Raw genomic sequence first — 21468 nt, forward strand, 5'->3', positions numbered from 1 at the left:
AGGGGTGGTGTCATCCTGGGCAGAGGTTTAGTACCTGAAAAAATTTGTAGGATAGCCATATGGTCTCACCTTCACACTTTTACCAACTCTACATCCCTTCTATGGCAACCAGAAGGGATGCAGAGTTCTGTGGTACTGGCAGCAAGCTAGTTTGTCCCTTTTTAGGCACTGGAGACTGCTTTTGTAAGTCCCGTTGGACAAGACTGATATTCCTGTTGCACTAGAATGGAAGATAAGGTTCTTACCTTTGATATTTATGTTTGCTAATCTTTTCTTGTAATCTTAACGTCTGTCCTGTCAGTTTGTTAACCTGCTTTCTGTCTCAGACATGTCTGTAGGGTACTCCATTCCATGGAAACTGCCCTTGCTAAAGTCTATAATGATCTGGTCAGATCCAATGGCCTCTACTCTATCCTTATCATTGTCGCTCTATCTGCTGGGAACTCCTGTATGTGTTTCTTCCCTGGCCATTAGTAGGCTGGATCTTGTACAGGATTGTACAGCACCCTTCCTTGTCATCTTCATGGTGCTAGATTGTCCAAGGCAGCTGAAGTACACAGAGCAGCCACCTCCTCTCCCAAGGGGCCGTGATCTGTTACACCTTTAGTATCATGATCTCTGATGCTATGGTTTCATCCATTGTAATCAGGATTTCAGCTTCTCTTTATAGAAATAAAGAGTCAGACTTTTTTTTATTGGGGTAACTTAATTTATTTGTGATTAGCTTTAGAATGCTGTGCTGTCGTCAATAGAATCAGTTAAAAATATCAGTAGCTAAATATACAAGTAAATCACAGGTTTTAGTACGGTGGTAGTGCACTAGTTTATGAAGGTGTTTACAGCTTTGAAATCAAAGTAAAGGAACTGAGAGGAAAGACTGCAGGTTTGGAAGACATTTAAAATAAGGGGATCACAATGAATCATCTAACGCAGAGAAATATCAGGATAATTCTCAAAGACAAAAGATAACGCATAACACAGAAAAGAGAGGTGGCATTTGTCAGCCTATTTTCAAATCATTTTAGAAAACAATGAAGGAGAATTCATAATGATTATAACTTTTGAGGTATTTCATGTGGTGGGGTTTTTTTCCCATCGTAATACATGTCAGGAGGAGCAGGGGCACAGTGGGACAAAGTGTACTGCTTAACTTGATAGTGACTTTGGGGCTGTTCTTGCAGAATTTAATCCAGTACAGCAGCCGCAGCTGAATGAGAAGGTGCTGAAGGACAAAAGGAAAAAGCTGCGCGAGACCTTTGAGCGCATTTTGCGCCTGTATGAGAAGGAGAATCCAGACATCTACAAGGAGCTGCGCAAGCTGGAACTGGAGTACGAACAAAAACGGTCCCAGCTCAGTCAGTACTTTGATGCTGTGAAGGTGAGTTCCTATATGCGTGCCTGCGTGAACTGTAGTAGCACAAATGCTCACTCGCAGCTTCCTCTGAAGAAGAGGGCGGAGGAAATGCAAAAGTAAAGTGGGCGAATCTAAGAATGTGTTGCAGCTTCTTTGTGCTGAGACATAGATTCAGATGGTTATTTCCCTTTGGGGTGTGGATTACAGTGAATGACAAGTTGAGGAAAGTAAAAGCTGTGGAGAAAACATGGTCTCTGAAGCAGTGAAATGCAAAACACGTCGGGACCCTGTTTACCTGCATAAAGAGAAGTGTAGTATTTTTGCCTATATATTGAAAACAGCTGAATCATTGAGATATGAAGATGTGCTATGATTGAGAGCAGAGAACTTCATTGTTGGGCTTGACCCATTTGACGGTATCAAATATGAGCTATCTCTGAGCACTCAAAAATAATTTTTGAAGTGTATTGAAATCTAGGTGTTAACCATTAACTAAATATTGTAAAGATTGATTTAATTGTATAAATTGGGGAAAACATGCACATCCGGGGAGGGGGATATGTTTTGGCATCTGTTAAGAAATATAGAAGGGTTGATTACAAGTATTTTATGAGGTGTTTGTAAATTGAAAAATGGGTGGGAGAAAATAAGTCTTGTCTTTATTAAGTATATTGTGCGGTAATGATATTAATTTATGTAAATGCATCATCTTTTGTGCACAATTGAAGTTTAAAAAAAATGAATAAAGAATATTAAAAAAAAAAAAAAAATCTAGGTGTTAGTATGCTGGTGAGCTTTTTGTTGCTTTTCAAGTGAATTACCTCATTTACCAGTTGTATGAGTTAGGGCTCCTTTTATCAAGCCACGCTAGTGGGATTAACGCGCACGACATTTCATCACGCGCTGGCCAAAAACTGCCGCCTGCTCAAGAGGAGGCAGTAGCGGCTAGCACGGCCAGCGGTTTAACACGCGCTATTACGCGCGTTAAACCGTTAATGCGGCTTGATAAAAGGAGCCCTTATTTTCCATGTTTTGGGGTATTTACTAATTTTACCAATAGTACATTCTACTGACAAAAATGAAAGGACTGCAAATATTAGAATAACTTTCAAACCAGGATGGGGCTCAGAACCTTGAGTTGGTAATGAAATCACAAACCGGGGACAAGCCCCTATAGGTGTTTCAGTGCTCTATCATTGCACTATCTTTGTCAGTAGAAAGATAATACTGTGTTTTAGAAAACATTTTAAACTGTGTTCGCTGTGATACAAAAACTATAATTGGTGATATCTTCAACTCTTAATAATTGAAATGCTTGAAAAAATTCAACTTAACTTGAAAGGGTGGTTAGGAAGTTGTCTCAGTCCAGCGGGTCCTGACGTGTTTCGCCAATGGCTTCCGCAGAGAACCCCCATTTGCTGGATAAATAAACAGAGTAGAACTTCTTCCTTGCTCTTCACCCGTAATTACATCACTTCCTGGTAACATACATTGCCATATTTTTAAAACTAGCTCTTAAGCACTAAGGGCAAATTCTGTAAAGGATGCCTAAAAGGTGATTCTATAAAGCACGTCTAATTTATATAGATGCGTCTAAATTTGCTGAGCACGGTTCTCTATTGTGCATCTATGCTTAATAGATTTGCGCTGAGTGTTGTGCTGCTGGACTTCTAAACAACGCCTAACTTTTAGATGTCCTTTACAGAATTTGCCCCACATTGCCTACAAAATAGGTATCAGTAAGAGGGAAATTCTATAAATGGCGCATAGGTTAGGCACCCTAATCAGGGATGCCTAGCATTAGGCCAGGAAAGCCCTGGCCTAATGTACCAGTGCCTACCATTAGAACGCCTAGTGATACCTAAGTCAAGTTAGGCACTGCTAGCTGTGTTTCTTTAAACTGCACCTAATGGTTGATTGATAACCATGCCAAGTGGTGCCTAGAAACTAGGCACCATTTATAGAATTGGGTTCTAAGGGCTCATGCGCTAATCCTGTACTAATCGACATACAGTAATGTAGTTGTGCTAACTGATCAGCATGGAAATGTCCACTCTCTGCCCCCCTCCATGGAAAAAATTATTGTTTAGCTTGTGGTTTACATGTGCGGATCTAAAGCTTACTGCAGGATGCCTGAGTACGTCCCATTTTTCGTAAACCATTTTAAGCTGTGCTAAGCAGGACATTGGCCAAAAGCTGTTTTAATAGTACTATAAAATAAAATGGAGCTAGCACCCTGAATGAGACCTAACTCATCAGATCTGGCTACAACCTTGATGGGAGAGCTCTAAGAGAGACAAACAAAGTTGCATGTTGGGCTGTGAAAGTCTGTGAAACATATACATCATTGCCCAAAATGGTGTTTTAAAAGTTTCAGGTTAGTCTATTTGAAGAAACATCCTGTTGATTTGGTGGCTAATGGTAACTTAATATAGTGAATTTTCAATCAGTAAGATATTAAAAACAACCCAGGGAATATACCATTTCCCTAGGAGCTAGTCAATAATAATTCTGTATAATAAAGTTTTATACCATTTATGGAAAAAGTCATAGTACAGGAGACCCTAAACCTGCTTTATCAAAGAGAAATAGAGAATGTTGTGGGGGGGTTTTCCCCAATTCTTTATTAATTTCAATACTTACAATAAGTGTAACAATAAATACAAAATTTTATGCTCAAATATCACACTTAATCTTGTAATATCCATTTCAGAATTAAATCCCCCTCCCCCCTAATCAATCACAATGTCCATTCATAAAATATCTATTATCACCCCATATCAATTATTCAAAATTGCATCCCCCCACCCGGATGTGCAAATTTAAAGGGGAAAACACTATTTAACATCATAATATTGTGCTAATGGCTCCCAAATCTCCTGAAACCTCTTAAAATTCCCTTTCTGAATGGCCAATTTTCTTTCCATTTTATACATATGACACGGTGAATTCCACCAAAAACTATAGTTAAGCCAATTAAGTTATCCAATTCTTCCAATTGCTTGTAATTTGTTGTATGGCTACTCCTGTCATTATTAACAAAAGCCTGTTGTTCTTAGATGATATTTGGCTTTTAGCCCTCATAATCATGCCAAATAATACCGTATCATAGAACAATGCCAATGGATTTTCCAACAAACAATTAATTTGGCCCCATATTGATTTCCAAAATGCCATAATAAAAGGACAGTAGAACAATAAATGATCTAAAGTCCCTACTTCGAGATGTCAATGCCAACATCTATTTGACTTAGAGCTATCCAACTTTTGTAAACGAACAGGGGTCCAGAATGCTCTATGTAACAGAAAAAAACCATGTAGAGAATGTTAATCCCGTGTACTGCAATCACTATGTTGTCAAATAATCTGCCTGTGGTGTTTGTGTCTCTCAGAATGCTCAGCATGTAGAGGTAGAGAGCATCCCTCTACCAGATATGCCTCATGCACCATCGAACATCCTGGTCCAAGACATCCCTTTACCAGGGGCACAGCCTCCCTCCATCTTAAAGAAGACATCTGCCTATGGGTAAGGAAGAACTTGCAGCTCAAGTCTCAATAAAACCATAAACACATCTGACTCCAGGGCATTCCTAATAAGGGAGTTTCTCAAACTGCAATCATTCATTTTCAGAGACACAGTTGAAGCCCTGTATTGGTGATAACAAGAGATCTAGGTACAGTGCACTTTACTGGATTTAGTGCCAGTTACACTGGAATATTTGAACCTACTAGATGTCTAAACAGAGAGACATTTAAGGTTGGATTTTTTTTTTTTTTAATGGGAGAAGGCCAAAAAATTTTAAGCCTGTGTATAAGGACAACATTGATTCTTATTCATCTTTATAAATAATATGGGCACCAAGAATTAGAGAGTTGCACAGGGACAGAAATTTCACCCATCCCTGCCCAACTGAAAAGCCCTATCCTCTTTGCCTTTTCTCAGATGAAAGGTATTCCAGCTCCTTTATCATTGTGGTTTCTCTTTTTTTAATCTTTCCTTATTCTGCTGCTAGGTTTTTTGTTGGGTTTTTGAAATTATGGTGCCAGATTTGAAAGTAATTCTTGAGGTGAGGTTTCACCATGGAGCAATACAGTGTCATTATAGTATTCTTGGTTTTATCCCAGGACAAGCAGGCATGATATTCTCACATGTGGGTGACGTCATCTACGGAGCCCCGATGCGGAAGCATTTTCAAGCAAACTTGATTGAAGATTTAAGTTTGCTCTGCTGCTCCACGCATGCGTGCCTTCCTGCTCCACTAGGGGGCGCATCCCCTCGTGGTCTCCAGTTCAAAATTTTCTGCTGAGCCTAGAAGTCGTGTTTTTTCAGGCTCTGCCCCAACTGCCTTCTAGCACTGCGATTTTTTCTTATTTTTCTCGATTAAGTCGCTGTGCGCAAATTTTTTCTTGTTTCAACTTGTTCCTGCTTCGCTTTTGACCGACCCGGAGGCTTCCGGGTCCCCGTGGCCGCGTGGCTACTCGAGCCGCGGCCAATTTCGATTCTATGTCCCGGCCTTTGACCGGCTTTAAAAAGTGCACCTGGTGCGAGCGGCTTCTTTCCATCACAGACCCGCATCGCCGGTGCATCCTCTGCCTGGGGGCCGCTCATCCAACCGACTCCTGCCCCCAGTGTGCTACTTTCCAGAACCGGGCCCTCCGCCGAAGAAAAGCCCGCATGGCGGATCTCTTCGCCGCCGACCAACCCTCTACCTCGGCCTCGAGGTCGGCCCCGGCCTTGACCTCGGCCCCCGAATACCTCGGCATCGCCTCGAGACTCGAATTCGAAGTCCTCGGGACAACAGAAAGCCTCGGCTCCGGGTAAGTCCCCTCTTCCCTCTTCAGGTTCCGCAACAGCGAAGAAGCCAGCCTCGGGGACACCGGTGACGCATGGCGGAAGTCCCATGCTTACAGCGCTGGCGAAGCCCTCCAAGCCTTCGGGCCGTGCCTCCACCACACGGGAATACTCTGATACGAGGTCGTCCCCGGTGGAGTGCACCGAGGCAGTGGACATGCCCTCGATGCTGTCCGTGCCCGTTTTCCAGGACCTACTCCGAGCGATGATCTCATCGGAGCTGTCCGCTGCAATGGCCCATCTACAACCGGCCTCGACCTCGACCCCGCATGTGCCAGACCAGCCTGAGCCTCGCGTCGAGCCACCTCGGGGAAAAGCGCGCAAGCTTCGCCGCATCCCATCCTCCTCGGACTCCTCGCCGAGACACCCGAGGCGTTCTCACTCCACAGACCGCCGCGGGGCAAAACGTCATGCTAAAACGACAGAAACCTCGAACCGCCGTACCTCCAAGAAGGCCCGGGGTTCCCCCATTCTACGAGGCCGTTCACCTACACCTCGTAAGGGACCGCTGAGGGTGGCGGAGCTATCACTCTCCAACCCGCGCATCCTCCGAACTCCCCCTCGGACCGGGGCTCCGATCCGAGGTTCCGGGTTTTCACCGAGGGAGTCCGTGTCGAGGTCACCGATTCGACATCGATTGGTACCCCGAACCCCGGCATCGTCTCCGAGGGGCTCCTCGAGACATCGGAGATCCACGACCCCGGAACACTTTCACAGTGCTTCCCCGGTCTCGGAGCGTGGATCGGAGCAGGAGCCTCGATACTCGAGGGAAGCCTCCCCATCCTTCTCCACCCGACGGAGGTCTCGTTCACCGACCCCGCATGGGGCCTCGGGAACATCCCGCCCATCCTTCTCTCGCTTTGTCCAGGACATGGGCCACGCTTTGGACTTAGACCTCCAGTCCGACTCCAGATACTCTAAGGAGTACCTAGCGGAGCTGGATATGCCATCACTGCCCAGAGAGTCCCTTCGCTTACCGCCTAACCCGGTACTCCAACAGGCTTTCTTCAGGAACCTGGAGACCCCCTATATGGTCACAGCAGTACCCTCCAAAATGGAGGCCAAGTACCGTAAAGTACCCTTCCCGGGATTTGAACAACCGCAGCTCTCCCACCAGTCGTTGTTGGTAGAATCCTCCTTGAAAAAAGCTCACCCCTCCAGGGTGTCAGCGGCGGTCCCCCCAGGCTGAGAAGGCCGAACCCTAGACAAGTTCGGCAGGAGACTATATCAAAATGCGATGATGGCCTCTAGGGTGCAAAGCTACACTTTCACCTTCACATCCTACCTCAAACACCTCATTGGACTACTGAGAGCCTTTGAGACTGACTTACCGGCCTCCCGCCAAGGAGCGTTTAGCCTGCTTTCAGAGTCCCTCTCCAACCTACGCCTCCATCTATTCCACGCGGCCTACGATGGCTTCGAACTCTCCTCCAGAGAGGCAGCCTTTGCTATCGCCATGCGCCGACTAGCTTGGCTGCGCCTGGTCGACATGGACCCCAACTTACAGGACCGGTTGGCTAACCTCCCCTGCGTGGGTAAAGAACTGTTCGATGACACTATCGAGGCAGCTACAAAACGCCTCTCTGAACACGAACGCTCGTTTGCCTCCCTCGTGCGGCAAAAGCCTAAACCGCCCGCGTCCAGGCCGTTCAGGGCCCCTCCGCGCCGCTACCCACAAAAATCCACTCCTGCCTTCTCGCAGCCTCCGCCCAGGCGTCCGCAAGCCCACCATCGGGCTCTGCCCAAGTCCCAACCGCCTGCGACTACCAAACCGGCCCCGTCCTTTTGACGGGATACGCGGAAGGGGGCGGGCCCCCTCCGCCATAGTCCCAGGCCTTCTTCCCATCGGGGGTCGCCTCAAAGTCTTTTACCCTCGCTGGGAACAAATCACGTCGGACGCATGGGTCCTTGGCGTGATCTCATCAGGATACTCTCTCAACTTTCGGGCCATTCCTCCAGACAACCCCCCAAGGAATTGCCCTCCCAACCGGACGCAGCTACCCCTACTCCTCTCCGAAGCTCGAGATCTGCTTCACCTGAGATCAGTGGAGGAGGTTCCCCCCGGCCAACGGGGGAAGGGCTTCTACTTCCGTTACTTCCTGGTACCGAAAAAAACGGGAGACCTTCGCCCAATACTAGACTTGAGACGCCTCAACAAATTTCTGGTACGGGAAAAATTTCGGATGCTTTCCCTACCGACACTCTACCCCCTGATCGACGAGGGCAACTGGCTCTGCTCCCTCGATCTGAAGGAGGCGTACACACATGTTCCAGTGCACCCCGCTCACCGCAAGTTCTTGCATTTTCAGGTGGGAGACCTGCACCTGCAATACCGAGTCCTCCCCTTCGGCCTAGCATCGTCACCTCGGGTCTTCACCAAGTGCCTCGTGGTGGTCGCAGCTACCTTACGCTCCCAAGGTCTTCAGGTATTCCCCTACCTGGACGACTGGCTGATCAAAGCCCCGTCCAGGGAAGGGGTTATCTCAGCGACCCAACAGACTATTATCTACCTACAGAGTCTGGGGTTTGAGATAAACTTCCCAAAATCCCAACTACGCCCCTCACAGTCCCTACAATTCATCGGGGCCATTCTGGACACGGTTCGCCTCCGTTCCTTCCTCCCCCCTCCGCGTCTAGAGGCGTTAGTAAGTCTGAGCCGAAGGATCTCACTGCTGACCTCGGTATCAGCTCGACAGATGATGACTCTCCTGGGCAACATGGCCTCAACCGTCCATGTCACACCCTTCGCCCGCCTCCATCTGAGAATCCCTCAATGGACCCTGGCCTCTCAATGGCGTCAGGACCGGGACCCGATCGATCGTCCCATGACAGTGACTCCTTCCTTGCAACGATCGCTCCGCTGGTGGACCGACTCTTCAAATCTTTCCAAAGGTTTGCTTTTTCTCGCTCCTCCTCACAGCAAGGTACTCACCACGGACTCGTCAGAGTACGCTTGGGGAGCCCACCTGGACGGCCTCCACACTCAGGGGATGTGGTCAGCAGAAGACCGCAGAGCTCCGTGCTAGAGCTCCGGGCCATCTATCTCGCAGCTGTAGCTTTTCAACATCTGCTTCACGACCGGGTGGTCCTCATCCGAACCGACAACCAGGTAGCAATGTACTACGTAAACAAACAAGGGGGGACAGGGTCTTGGTCCCTCTGCCGGGAAGCCATGCACCTCTGGAAATGGGCAATCTCCAACAACACCTTCCTTCGAGCGGTGTACATACAAGGAGAACAAAACTGTCTGGCGGACAGACTCAGCCGCCTCCTCCAGCCACACGAGTGGTCACTGCACTCTCAGACCCTACGACAGGTGTTCAAAAAGTGGGGGACACCTCAAATAGATCTGTTCGCATCCCCCCACAATCACAAACTGCCCCTCTTCTGCTCCCGGATACACTCCCCGGTCCGACTCGAGGCCGACGCCTTCCTCCTCGACTGGAAGGGAAGGTTTCTGTACGCGTTTCCGCCGTTTCCTCTGATCCTGCGGACGCTGGTCCTCCTGAAAACGGTGAAAGCCACCCTTATCCTGATTGCTCCTCGCTGGCCACGCCAGCCTTGGTTTTCCCTTCTACTTCAACTCAGTGTCAGAGATCCACTGCCTCTGCCTCGGTTTCCCTCTCTACTATCACAGAGTCAGGGTTCGCTGTTACATCCCAATCTTCAATCTCTTCATCTGAATGCTTGGTTTCTTTCCCCCTGACTTCTCTCCCCGTGTCTCAATTAGTCAAGGAGATATTGGAGGCCTCTAGAAAGACCTCGACGAGAACCTGCTATTCCCAAAAGTGGACCAGATTCTCAGCCTGGTGCTCCTCTCACAGCCAGGACCCGGTGTCTGCCCCGTCCCTCTGGTCCTTGACTATTTACTTCAACTATCTCACTCCGGCCTAAAGACCAACTCCATTCGAATACATCTCAGTGTGATTGCGGCTTTTCATCAGCCCCTGGAAGGAAAAGCCCTCTCGCTCCACCCCTTAGTCTCTCGCTTCATGAAGGGTCTTCTGAATGTCCACCCTCCTCTCAAACCCCCTCCGGTGGTTTGAGACCTTAACGTGGTTCTGGCTCAACTAATGAAACCTCCATTTGAGCCCCTAGACAAATGCCATCCTAAATTCCTCACTTGGAAGGTGATTTTCCTGCTCGCACTCACTTCCGCTCGGCGAGTTAGTGAGCTACAGGCTCTGGTGGCGGACCCACCCTTCACTGTATTCCACCATGACAAGGTGGTACTCCACACACATCCAAAGTTCTTGCCTAAAGTAGTGTCTGATTTTCACCTCAATCAGTCCATCGTCTTGCCCGTGTTTTCTCCCAAGCCCCACTCTCACCCCGGAGAGGTGGCGCTTCACACTCTTGACTGTAAGAGAGCGTTAGCCTTTTACCTCCAACGCACTCAACCACACCGGAAAGTCCCACAATTGTTTTTGTCCTTCGACCCAAACCGGTTAGGCCACCCAGTTTCCAAGCGCACCTTGTCCAACTGGTTGGCTGATTGCATCACCTTTTGCTACGCTCAGGCTGGTCTCGCGCTGCATGGTCGAGTAATGGGACACAAGGTCCGAGCGATGGCAGCCTCCGTAGCGTTCCTCAGGTCCACACCTATTGAGGAAATCTGCAAGGCTGCCACGTGGTCTTCGGTTCATACTTTCACCTCCCACTACTGTCTGGACTCACTGTCCAGAAGCGATGGCCGGTTCGGCCAATCGGTATTGCGAAATCTATTTGCTTAAATTGCCAACTTCCCTCCATCCCTTTTCAGTTAGCTTGGAGGTCACCCACATGTGAGAATATCATGCCTGCTTGTCCTGGGATAAAGCACAGTTACTTACCATAACAGGTGTTATCCAGGGACAGCAGGCATATATTCTCACAACCCGCCCACCTCCCCGAGGTTGGCTTCTTTGCTAGTTAAGTGAACTGGAGACCACGAGGGGATGCGCCCCCTAGTGGAGCAGGAAGGCACGCATGCGTGGAGCAGCAGAGCAAACTTAAATCTTCAATCAAGTTTGCTTGAAAATGCTTCCACATCGGGGCTCCGTAGATGACTTCACCCACATGTGAGAATATATGCCTGCTGTCCCTGGATAACACCTGTTACGGTAAGTAACTGTGCTTTATATACCATCCTTTTCCTAATAATTTCTAGCATCCTGTTTGCTTTTTTTGGCTGCCACCACATGCTGGGCAAAAGATTTCAGCTCATTGTCTACAGTGACACCAAAATCTTTTTCTTGGGTGCTGACTCCTAAGGTGAACTCTAGCATTGGGTAATTAGATTTGGTTTATTCTTCCCAACGTGAATCACTTTGCATTTGTCCACATTAAATTTCATCTGCTATTTAGATGCCTAGTTTTCCGTCTAAATCTCAAGGTGGGGGGTTAGAAGTGTGGTGTGGGCAGGACATGGGTGGGCTTATGACTTGGACATTTTTCTTCCATAATCGAACATGTTAAAATGCATCCAGGGCACAAGTTAATCCTCTGGGGCTAGACCTGTTTTAAGAGTGAATAAGTGCCAAAAAAGTTCCCTAACTGACCAGATGACCATCGGAGAGATGTGAGCATGACCCCCTCCCATCCCCCAAAGATGTCAATGAAATGGTACATGCCTGTGTGATCACTTCAGATGTTATGGCTAGTTCTAATTGAGCAACAAAGTACAAAGGGGATCCACAAATGTACAGACAACAGTGAATCGAAACAAAAAGTGCACAAGCCTACAGAACTGGAATATGAATATCTTTTAATCTACAGTGACCCGACTCTGACAGTGTTTCGGCATTTAGCCTACATCAGGGGTCTAAAATAATGAATACAATAAAAAACTTCACTTAAATAAAATACATACAACATAGATCATCATGCAAACAATTAAAATCTGGCTACTACAATTAAACACATGATTTATGTTTCACATATGCCAATATCATTCATACATTAAAGCAATATTTAAAAATGCATGGAATATCATTCAGAACAAATTTTGAATCGTTTCCCAAAAGATGACAGTATATTCAAACTATATTATACCCAAAAGGTTATACAATGTATTCTGTCGACTCAAAGTCCCAATGAAGAAATCTTACTATCAAAATAAATTTTTTTAAAAAGCAACAATCATACGTTGATCACATATATTGGAGTACCTTGTGTGTGATTTAAAAAAATATATGCTGTGCAAGTCTAAATGCAGTGCCATTGTGACTAGCCATTTTGATAACAGAACCATGATAAAAATACTTAAAAGCATTTCTCCCCTTCACCTTTGGGTATCACAGTGCCACTCTTGCACTCCCTGCTGTCACTAATATATCTAAAAAATGTGTTGTCCTTTGTTTTTGGTGTTATTTGCCATCCCTTTCCTAATAATTCCTAGTATCATGTTTGCTTTTTTGTCTGCCACTGCATATTGGGCAGAAGAAATAATAGAGAGGGAGATAGGGTTCAAATGTACAATCTTAATTATACATTGCTTCAATACCTCCTTCTCAAAAATCCATGAACAGTAAGCAAAATTCTAAAATCTGTTGCTTTCTTGAATTAAGAATTTGAAAGTATCAAAGTTTTTATTGTTTATCTTTTTGATCCCTTACAATCTGGAGCCTTTCAGATGGGTGGGTGGATTTTTGTGAGGGGGAGGGGTTTGCTTTCTGTCAGATTGCTCATCCACACCAGGTTTTATTTATTTTGCTTTTGGCACATGCTCAGAACAACTTGATATCTTTCTGAGGTGGGGGGGGGGCAATTTCTGCAAATAGGTTAATTTTGCACATCCCATGTGTGCCTCACTCCTAAGCCAGGATATGTGGAGCTGTAGCAGGATCACTATGATCTGATCACTCAGTCCTGTTTGTTCACAGATAATAGAGTTGTGTGCATTGCCCCCAGCTTTTTGAGCAGATAAAGCTTAAGCAGTTGTTAATAGGATTGTGGTTGGGTTCTTGAGGTTTGGCTATTATGGGAATTTGTATGTTCTTGATTTTAACAGTTGATTTAAGGAATTAAACCAGAGAGAATAACACTGGAAGTATTATCGATGTTTCCTTATCAACAGCAGCAGATGAATCCAGAGACTAGTGGGATAATACACATCTACCAGCAGGTGGAGATAGAGAACTGAATAACAGGTGGTCCCATTGGTTGGCATGCTCTCTATGTCTTCAGTATTCTCTATCTCCCAGCAGGTGATGGTCGCTTTTCCACTAGCTCCTGGATTCTGGCTGGATTGTTATTTCCTCTTCTGTTGATATTTTATCTCTTCAGGTAGATAGGGGTGTTTGGCTGAACGGTGCCAACTTTGAGAGTTACACCTGGGCCCCCCCCCCCCCAGGTCCCTGCTCCACCCTCCTCTCCGGTAGCTTTTTTCCTGGTCCTGTATTTTTCTTCTTTCCCTGACCAAAATGGAAAAAAAAAAAAAAAATAAGACCAGAGTGCTGTTGCTGGACGGTTCTGTCCTGGCAGTTCCTGTCTGCAATTACCAGCTTTAGCAATGGTTGAATCGGGTAAGACCATTTTTTCTTACTTCTTTGCAGAGGGGGATAGATCTGACGGTTTGTTTGTTCGAGTTTTGCTGACACATGGTGTTGTCCCGTTGGCTGCCGGTTTGGGATTGCTCGGCGGGGTGTTTCTTGGATAATGGCGGCAGAGGCAGTGAAACGGTGTTCCCGCTGTGGGAAGCGGCGATCACTATCGGGCCTTTGTTCGGCGGGTTGTGCCGACGCCGTGGGGGAAGAACTGCAAATCGCATCTGAAGTTTCCCGCATGATTGAACTCAGGCCGGCTTCTACACTCGCGGCTGCCGCCGTTCCGCTTCAGTGCACAGCTGCGGCAGCGCAGGCGGTCAGCAGTGTTTCATCTTCTCCTGCCTTTGCAGAGCCGGTTTCTGGGCAGGGGACACAATCTATCCGATGGGGTTTTCCCTGGAGTTCATTATGCCGATGCATAAGGCCTTTTTATTACATACCTCTCAGCCTGTGCAACAACGGGAGGGTGATTTGGACCAGTCTCCCGTGCCTCATGTCAGTAGGCCTCCTTTGGAGTCTCTGGCGGCAAAAAGGCGAAGAGTGGCGCCTATGGGCGGGGATGACCCTCCTTCAGGCTCCGCCTTGTCTCTGGATATCCCGGACTCTCTGGAGGATGACGAAGTAGCGGATTTGGAATTTGAAGATGCGCTGTCTAGAGAGGTGGATGATCCTACAGTGCTCCGTCTTTTTCATAGAGAAGAATTGCCATCTTTTATTTCCAAAGCACTGCAAGGCCTTCATATCTCTCAACCGCATCCGCAAGCGACGAGATCGGCTAATCCTTTGATGACGGGCACAAAAAAGCCTGCAAAGGCATTCCCGATCCACGATGCAATGCATGAGCTTATTTCTGCACAATGGGATACTCCGGAGGCTGGTCTCCGGGTGGCGAAGGCTATGCGCCAGTTGTATCCTGTATCTCAGGACGAGCTGGGCAAAGTTAAGAACCCCAAGGTGGATGCTTTAGTGGCTGCAGTTTCTAAAAAGACTACTTTGCCAGTTGAGGGTGGTGTAGCGCTCAGAGACATTCAGGATCAGAAGATTGAATCTTCGCTTAAGCTGTCCTTTGATGTTGCGGCGGTTACCTTGCAAGCTGCGGTGTGCAGTTCCTATGCAGCACGGGCTTGTCTGCAATGAGCGCAAGGTATGGTGGATACGATGCTGGCAACGTGTATTACTGTTCCATCCGACTTTCCTGATATGGAAACGGGTCTTGCATATGCGGCGGATGCCCTCTATGATATTATTCGAGCTTCGGCGAAGCAGATGTCGCTTTCTGTTGTTTCTCGAAGATCCTTGTGGCTCTGTCACTGGGCGGCAGATGCAGATTCCAAGCTTCGGCTCGTGTGGCTTCCTTTTAAGGGTTGCTTGTTATTTGGGGATGATTTGGATAAATTGGTGAAGGATTTTGGTGATACCAAGACTCAGCGGTTACTGGAAGATAAGCCTAAAGCCCCTTTAAAGTCTTTATCTGCCAGAAATCGTTTTAGAGATGTTAAAAGATATAGGCCTGGGAAACCGTCCTTTCCACCGTCTTATGGGGCTTCCTATAATACTAGGCCTAGGTTTCCACAAAAAGTCTTCCTTTCGTCCTACAAAACCCCAGGCTGCCCAGCCCGCCCGGACCCCGGCCTTACGTCCTTCCCAATGACGGGAGGTCGGCTCCCACCGTCGTAGCCATTGGGGGTCGGCTGTCTTCCTTTCTGACGGAGTGGGCCAAGATCACGTCCGATCAGTGGGTCTTGGACGTTATCCAAAAAGGTTACAAATTAGAATTTTCCTCTTCCGTCGCAGATTCTTTCTTGGTCTCCCCTTGTTTCGGGGCTGCCAAGAGAGAGTCAGTAAGGAGCACTCTTCAGGTTCTTTTGGAGATTGGGGCCGTAATTCCAGTGCCTCCGGCGGAACGGGGGCAGGGACAGTACTCCATTTACTTCGTTGTGCCTAAAAAGGAGGGTTCGGTCAGGCCAGTCTTGGATCTCAAGAGGGTCAACCACTTTCTTCGGGTCAGGCATTTCCGAATGGAGATAGTGAGGTCGGTCGTATATTCAGCCGGGGGAATTCCTTACGGCTCTCGACCTCAAGGAAGCTTATCTGCACATTCCCATCTGGCTGCCGCATCAGAAATTTCTTCGTTTTGCGATCCTGGGACAGCACTATCAGTTTCGCACCATGCCATTTGGTGCCACTGCTCCTCGGACGTTTTCCAAGGTCATGGTTGTGGTGGCGGCGTTCCTTCGCCAGGAAGGAATTCGGGTACATCCTTACTTGGATGACTGGTTGATCAGGGCGTCTTCAATGCAGGACAGTTTGTCGATGACCCAAAGGGTGATATTTCTTCTTCAATCCTTAGGGTGGGTCATAAATTTTCCGAAGAGCTCTCTTATCCCGTCCCAGTCATTGCAACATCTGGGAATGCTGTTCGACACGAAGGTGGGGAAAGTGTTTCTTACCAAAGACCGAGAGTGTGGGATTATGTGCAGGTTCTGGGTTCCATGGTGACAACGCTAGAAGTGGTGCCTTGGGTGCACTTTCACATGAGACCACTGCAGCAATCACTACTCTCTCGGTGGTCCCCAGTGTCTCAGAATTACACTCGTCATCTGCAATGGACGCCTCCAGCATCGCGCAGCATGGCTTGGTGGCTCAGCGGTTGCAATCTGTTCAAAGGCATGCCTCTGGCGACTCCGGCATGGATGATAGTTACCACGGATGCCAGTCTGTTGGGTTGGAGGTCTCACTGCCTTCAATCCTCAGCGCAGGGAGTTTGGTCTCTGGAGGAAGCTCAGTGGCCCATCAATCTTCTGGAATTGAGAGCAGCCGGGCTTGCGCTCCAATCGTTCCTGCCCATGATTCGGGGCCTACCGACGAGGGTTTTTTCGGACAGTGTCACAGCGGTGGCGTACATCAACAGGCAGGGTGGTACCCGAAGTCCTCAGCTGGCAAACGAAGCCATGCTTTTCCTTCAATGGGCAGAACTTCATCTTCCTCTGCTGTCGGCGGCACACATTGCAGGTCAGGACAGTGTTCAGGCGGACTTCCTCATCAGACATCTTCTAGATCCCGGAGAATGGGAACTCTCCGATCAGGCGTTCGACCTCATCATGCAAAGGTGGGGTCTCCCGGACATAGACCTCATAGCCTCGTCGAACAGTGCAAAGCTTCCTCGATTTCTTCAGCAGACACAGGGAGCAGACGTCGAAGGGGGTAGACGCGTTGGCTCTTGCTTGGCCTCCGAGTTGTCTCCTTTATGTGTTTCCTCCGTAGCCGATGATAGGTCGTGTGTTGCATCGCATAGCTCAGTTTTCTGGCATGGTGATCCTGGTGGCTCCGGATTGGCTGTGTCGTCCGTGGTATGCAGACCTGATTAATTTGTCTGTGGGCGATCGGTTGACGTTTCCGGTGACTCCGGACTTGCTTACTCAAGGTCCAATCAGCATGGAAAATCCATCCCACTTTGGTCTTACGGCCTGGCTCTTGAAAGGTCGCGGCTGAGACGTAGGGGATATTCCAAACAGGTTATTTCCACTCTTCTTCAGGAGATAAAGAGATCTACCTCTGCCTTGTATGCTCGAGTCTGGCAGGTTTTCGATTCTTGGTGTGTTGCTCAGGGGCTGTCACCCTTCCAAGCTTCTCTCTCTACCATTCTTTCTTTTCTTCAAGAAGGAGTCATCAAGGGATTGGCTTATAATTCTCTGAAAGTTCAAGTGGCTGCTATTGCTTGCTATAGAGGCCGGGTGACTCGTTCTTCCCTAGCGTCGCAACCAGTTATCGTTAGATTTCTCAAGGGGGTACAACATATTCGGCCTCCCGTTAAAAAGATCTGTCCGGAGTGGAGTCTTAAGATTGTCCTTGGGAGGTTGCAAAAGCCACCATTTGAGCCGTTGCCAAATGCTACTCTGAAGAATGTGACGTTGAAAGCATTTTTTCTGGTTGCTATGGCTTCCACAACGCGGGTGTCAGAGTTACAGGCGTTGTCTTGTAGAGATCCCTTTTTGAGGATTTTGAATTCCGGTGTGTCGGTCAGAACTGTACCTTCGTTTCTTCCTAAGGTATCCCCCTTTCATGTGAACCAGTCTCTCTTCCTTCCGGCTTTCCGGAAGGAGGACTGGGGGGAGCGTTTTTCTTCTCTGCGTTTGCTGGATGTTCGTAGGATTCTCTTGCATTATCTCCAGCTTACTAACGATTTTTGACGTTCCGATCACCTCTTTGTGTTGTTCGCAGGCCGCCACAAGGGTATGGCGGCGTCCAAGGCTTCCATTGCTCGATGGGTCAAGGAAGCCATTGCTTTTACTTACTTGACGTCGGGTAAGCGGTTGCCGGACAAACTTTATGCTCATTCCACTAGAGCGATGTCTACTTCTTGGGCGGAGTCCAGAGGTTTTTCTTTGGAGGAGATTTGTCGTGCGGCTACTTGGTCTTCTCGGAACACATTTTCAAAGCATTACCGGTTGGACGTGGTGGTGTGTGCGGAATCTGCTTTTGGAGCTTCGGTTATTGCGGTAGCGGCGTTCGCTTCCCACCCGGATTGAGGATTGCTTTGCTACATCCCACTAGTCTCTGGATTCATCTGCTGCTGTTGATAAGGAAGGAAAAATTTTGTTCTTACCTGTTAATTTTCTTTCCTTTAGACGCAACAGATGAATCCAGAGCCCCACCCTTTCTGACTCTTTGCTCGTTGTGTGTGTATTTTGCGGGTTTCAGCAGTTTGTTTGAGTTGGTAGTTGTATTCTCTATTGTTATATTTGCACTTTGGGTTGGGAAAGAAGTTTTTTTATTGATGGACCATGTTTCTGGTTCCGGATGCTTGGGCAAGGAGCAATACTGAAGATATAGAGAGCAGGCCAACCAATGGGACCACCTGTTATTCAGTTCTCTATCTCCACCTGCTGGTAGATGTGCATTATCCCACTAGTCTCTGGATTCATCTGCTGCGTCTAAAGGAAAGAAAATTAACAGGTAAGGACATAATTTTTCCATTTACATGTTTTATGTCACGCTCTATGGGCTCCTTTTACTAAGGTGCACTAGCGTTTTTAGCGCACCACAAAATTAGTGCGTTCTAGCCGAAAAATTACCGCTGGCTTAAAAGGAGGCGGTAGCAGCTAGCGCGCGCTAAAACCGCTAGCGCACCTTTGTAAAAGGAGCCCTATGTATGTAATATGTTTTCCCCATGTCTTTTGGCACAAATTACTGAGGGAAGCCATATTTTCTCAGTGCAGTAATTTTTGTTTGAAAATAATGGTCTTTGAGAAAATTTCACTTTTTTTTTTTTTTTTCCTTTTTGTTTTGGTCTCGATTCCCAGACCACCATCCAGGATTGTTTCAGTTGCTCCTCCCCCTGGACACACTGTCCCCAGGTTACCCCCAGGGAAGAAGCCCCCGGGTCCGCCTCCAGGGCCACCACCACCCCAGGTGCTACAGATGTATGGCCGTAAATTGGGGTTTGCACTGGAGAATATCCTCAGGAGACGGGAGGAGGAGATGCACAGCCCTAGTGCAGGTAATGGGGTTGTGAAATAGTTCCCCTACAAAACAGGAGGATCCCATCCCTATGCTATTGCTGCAAGATCCAGAGTAGAATGAGCTGTACAAAACGATTAGATGCATCACCTTTTGTGTGGGTTATATCTCAACTTTTTAATGTAACTAAATGGAAATCCATTTTTTAAAACAAATTTATGCAAACATTTTACTGATGCAAGAAAACAAAGCATGGAAGTTGACTAGATAGCAGAGGCTCCATATTGCTATTTTGTGAGCTAAAAAGCTTGATAATTGGTCGTATCATGTTGTAGACTCCATTCAATGAAAAATTCCTTTAGGAATTTATCAGTTAAATAGTTGATGCTCCAGTTGTAGCTCATATCAGAAGGTGACCAATTCTCCCTAAAGAAAAGGCATCACAGAGTTAACGTTACATTTTCTGAGTTGATTTGTTTTAAGAAAGGAGAGAAGGGAAAACAATATGTTTGGGTTTTTTTGTTGGGTTTTTTTTTTTAATTCTTTATGCATTTTACATCTTACAAGTGTATCATAAAATAACATTTAAACTTATACAATATCACTTGATTCTCTATCAATTTAACTTAAATCATAATATTTAAACCCTCCCTCCCAACCCTACTAATTCATATATAGTACATATATCATATAATATATTATATATTCTGTCCTATTAATCTAATCATTAAATATCAAAATCAGAAATCCCACCCCCCATACTTTGCTATTATACCTATTAGGGAAAAATGATAATCCAATAATTACTCATTACAATTATGTCATATGTCAAGATGGAAAGAATGTTAGCCTTGCAGAAAGGTAATTTTAATAACTTTCAGGAGGTTTGGAGGCCATTAATAGAATATTGTAACAATATGTTTGTTCTACAGGAATCTTCACAGTACCTTGCCTCTGTTCTACTGACAGCTATATTTAATTTAACCAGTGTCCCATTACTCGATGAGTTAGGGTGATGTGATTACCCACCAACAGGTGCTGGAATTTTTATATCATCCCCTTGCAGGCCACAATACTGCCTGCTGTGAATGAGGGAGAAGTCCCATCCTCCTCTGGGGACTCTCCAGTGCTCACAAGTGTCAAGCTGTTGCTTGTCAAGAGCTTTAAATGTAATGCTGAGAGAGTACGATTCAGACCCAGGTCATTCATATGACATTTCAAACCTCTGTTTTTTGGCTTTACTTATGTTTTGGGGGGCAGTTCTATAAGTGTCTGTCTCCCTTTAAGTGCCTCAGCGCTGCAAGGTGAGACCCTGCTCAAAAACAGCATCTGGAGCGCCCAGAGTTACTTCAGCCATAAACTTCTCACAACAGCAAGTGGCTACCTGCAGTAATGTATGTGTAACTTACAGCACTCCCATGCCCTCCCATACTCCATCGATGGAGCCCCCTCATTGCTACCTAGCATGTCCTTATGAAGTATTACTTAGTTGCTTTGTTGCCACTTAATGCAAGTAAGGGTGCGCTTACCATGAAAGTGCTGGTGTTCTGTGCATATGCACCCAGTTTAAGACTTACCCTTCACATGCTTTCTTGTGAATGTCAACAATATCTGTATACGTTCTGTTCCTCATTTCTCTTATTCTCCCACCCCCAAACAGGTCAGCGAGGCCACAATGATGATGGCTCCAATACAAGTGAAGATGAGGGGTACCCTGAAGAGATGGACCAGGACAGGGATAACAGTAGCGATGATGACAGTGACAGTGAACGTTCAGATGGGGACAGTGAGAGTGATGAGCGCAGACATCCAGATGATTCAGGCAAGGAGAAGAAAGCAGGTGAGTGTTGGCAGGAAATTTGGTAATGCCAAATGTCTGTAACTTGAGTTAGAACCAGGCCACCAGCCAGTCTTGATCCATTGGCTTTTATATGGGTTCTGTGAATTGCTTGTAAAAAAGGTGTCTGTCACCAAGGCCTAGAACTTTCATTATGGATTCAATTTTTAATGGCTATGGTGTCTAACTTTGTGATGTCTTTTCAGATATTTTGGCAAGTTAATAAATGTCATGGTGGTCACAAATATGAAAACTCCAAAACAATAGTCAAATGTCACCAAAATAGAAATATTTATATTGCAGCCAAAAATTTGGAGGCTTGCTGTACTTGATGAGTTTTATGGAATTCCTTGGACTGATTTTCAGTTCATACAGGGATCCTTCTTTGTTTGTGCCTGTCTTTTTGTATGCTAACCAATGTAACTTTTCCCAAATACAT

At 46.6% G+C, this 21468-nt stretch overlaps 1 protein-coding gene across 3 annotated transcripts in view; it reads left to right on the plus strand.

Annotated features, from left to right (window-relative positions):
* Positions 1 to 21468, plus strand: part of WBP11 (WW domain binding protein 11) — a 74762-nt gene that overhangs the window by 34034 nt on the left and 19260 nt on the right. For all 3 annotated transcript variants that reach the window (XM_033935029.1, XM_033935028.1, XM_033935030.1), the window contains exons 5-8: positions 1182 to 1378; positions 4747 to 4880; positions 19036 to 19232; positions 20853 to 21032. In XM_033935029.1, coding sequence (XP_033790920.1) covers positions 1182 to 1378; positions 4747 to 4880; positions 19036 to 19232; positions 20853 to 21032 — 708 coding nt within the window. The remainder of the gene's footprint in view (positions 1 to 1181; positions 1379 to 4746; positions 4881 to 19035; positions 19233 to 20852; positions 21033 to 21468) is intronic.

The sequence above is a fragment of the Geotrypetes seraphini genome, chromosome 2, assembly GCF_902459505.1.
Source record: "Geotrypetes seraphini chromosome 2, aGeoSer1.1, whole genome shotgun sequence".
Lineage (NCBI taxonomy): Eukaryota > Metazoa > Chordata > Amphibia > Gymnophiona > Dermophiidae > Geotrypetes > Geotrypetes seraphini.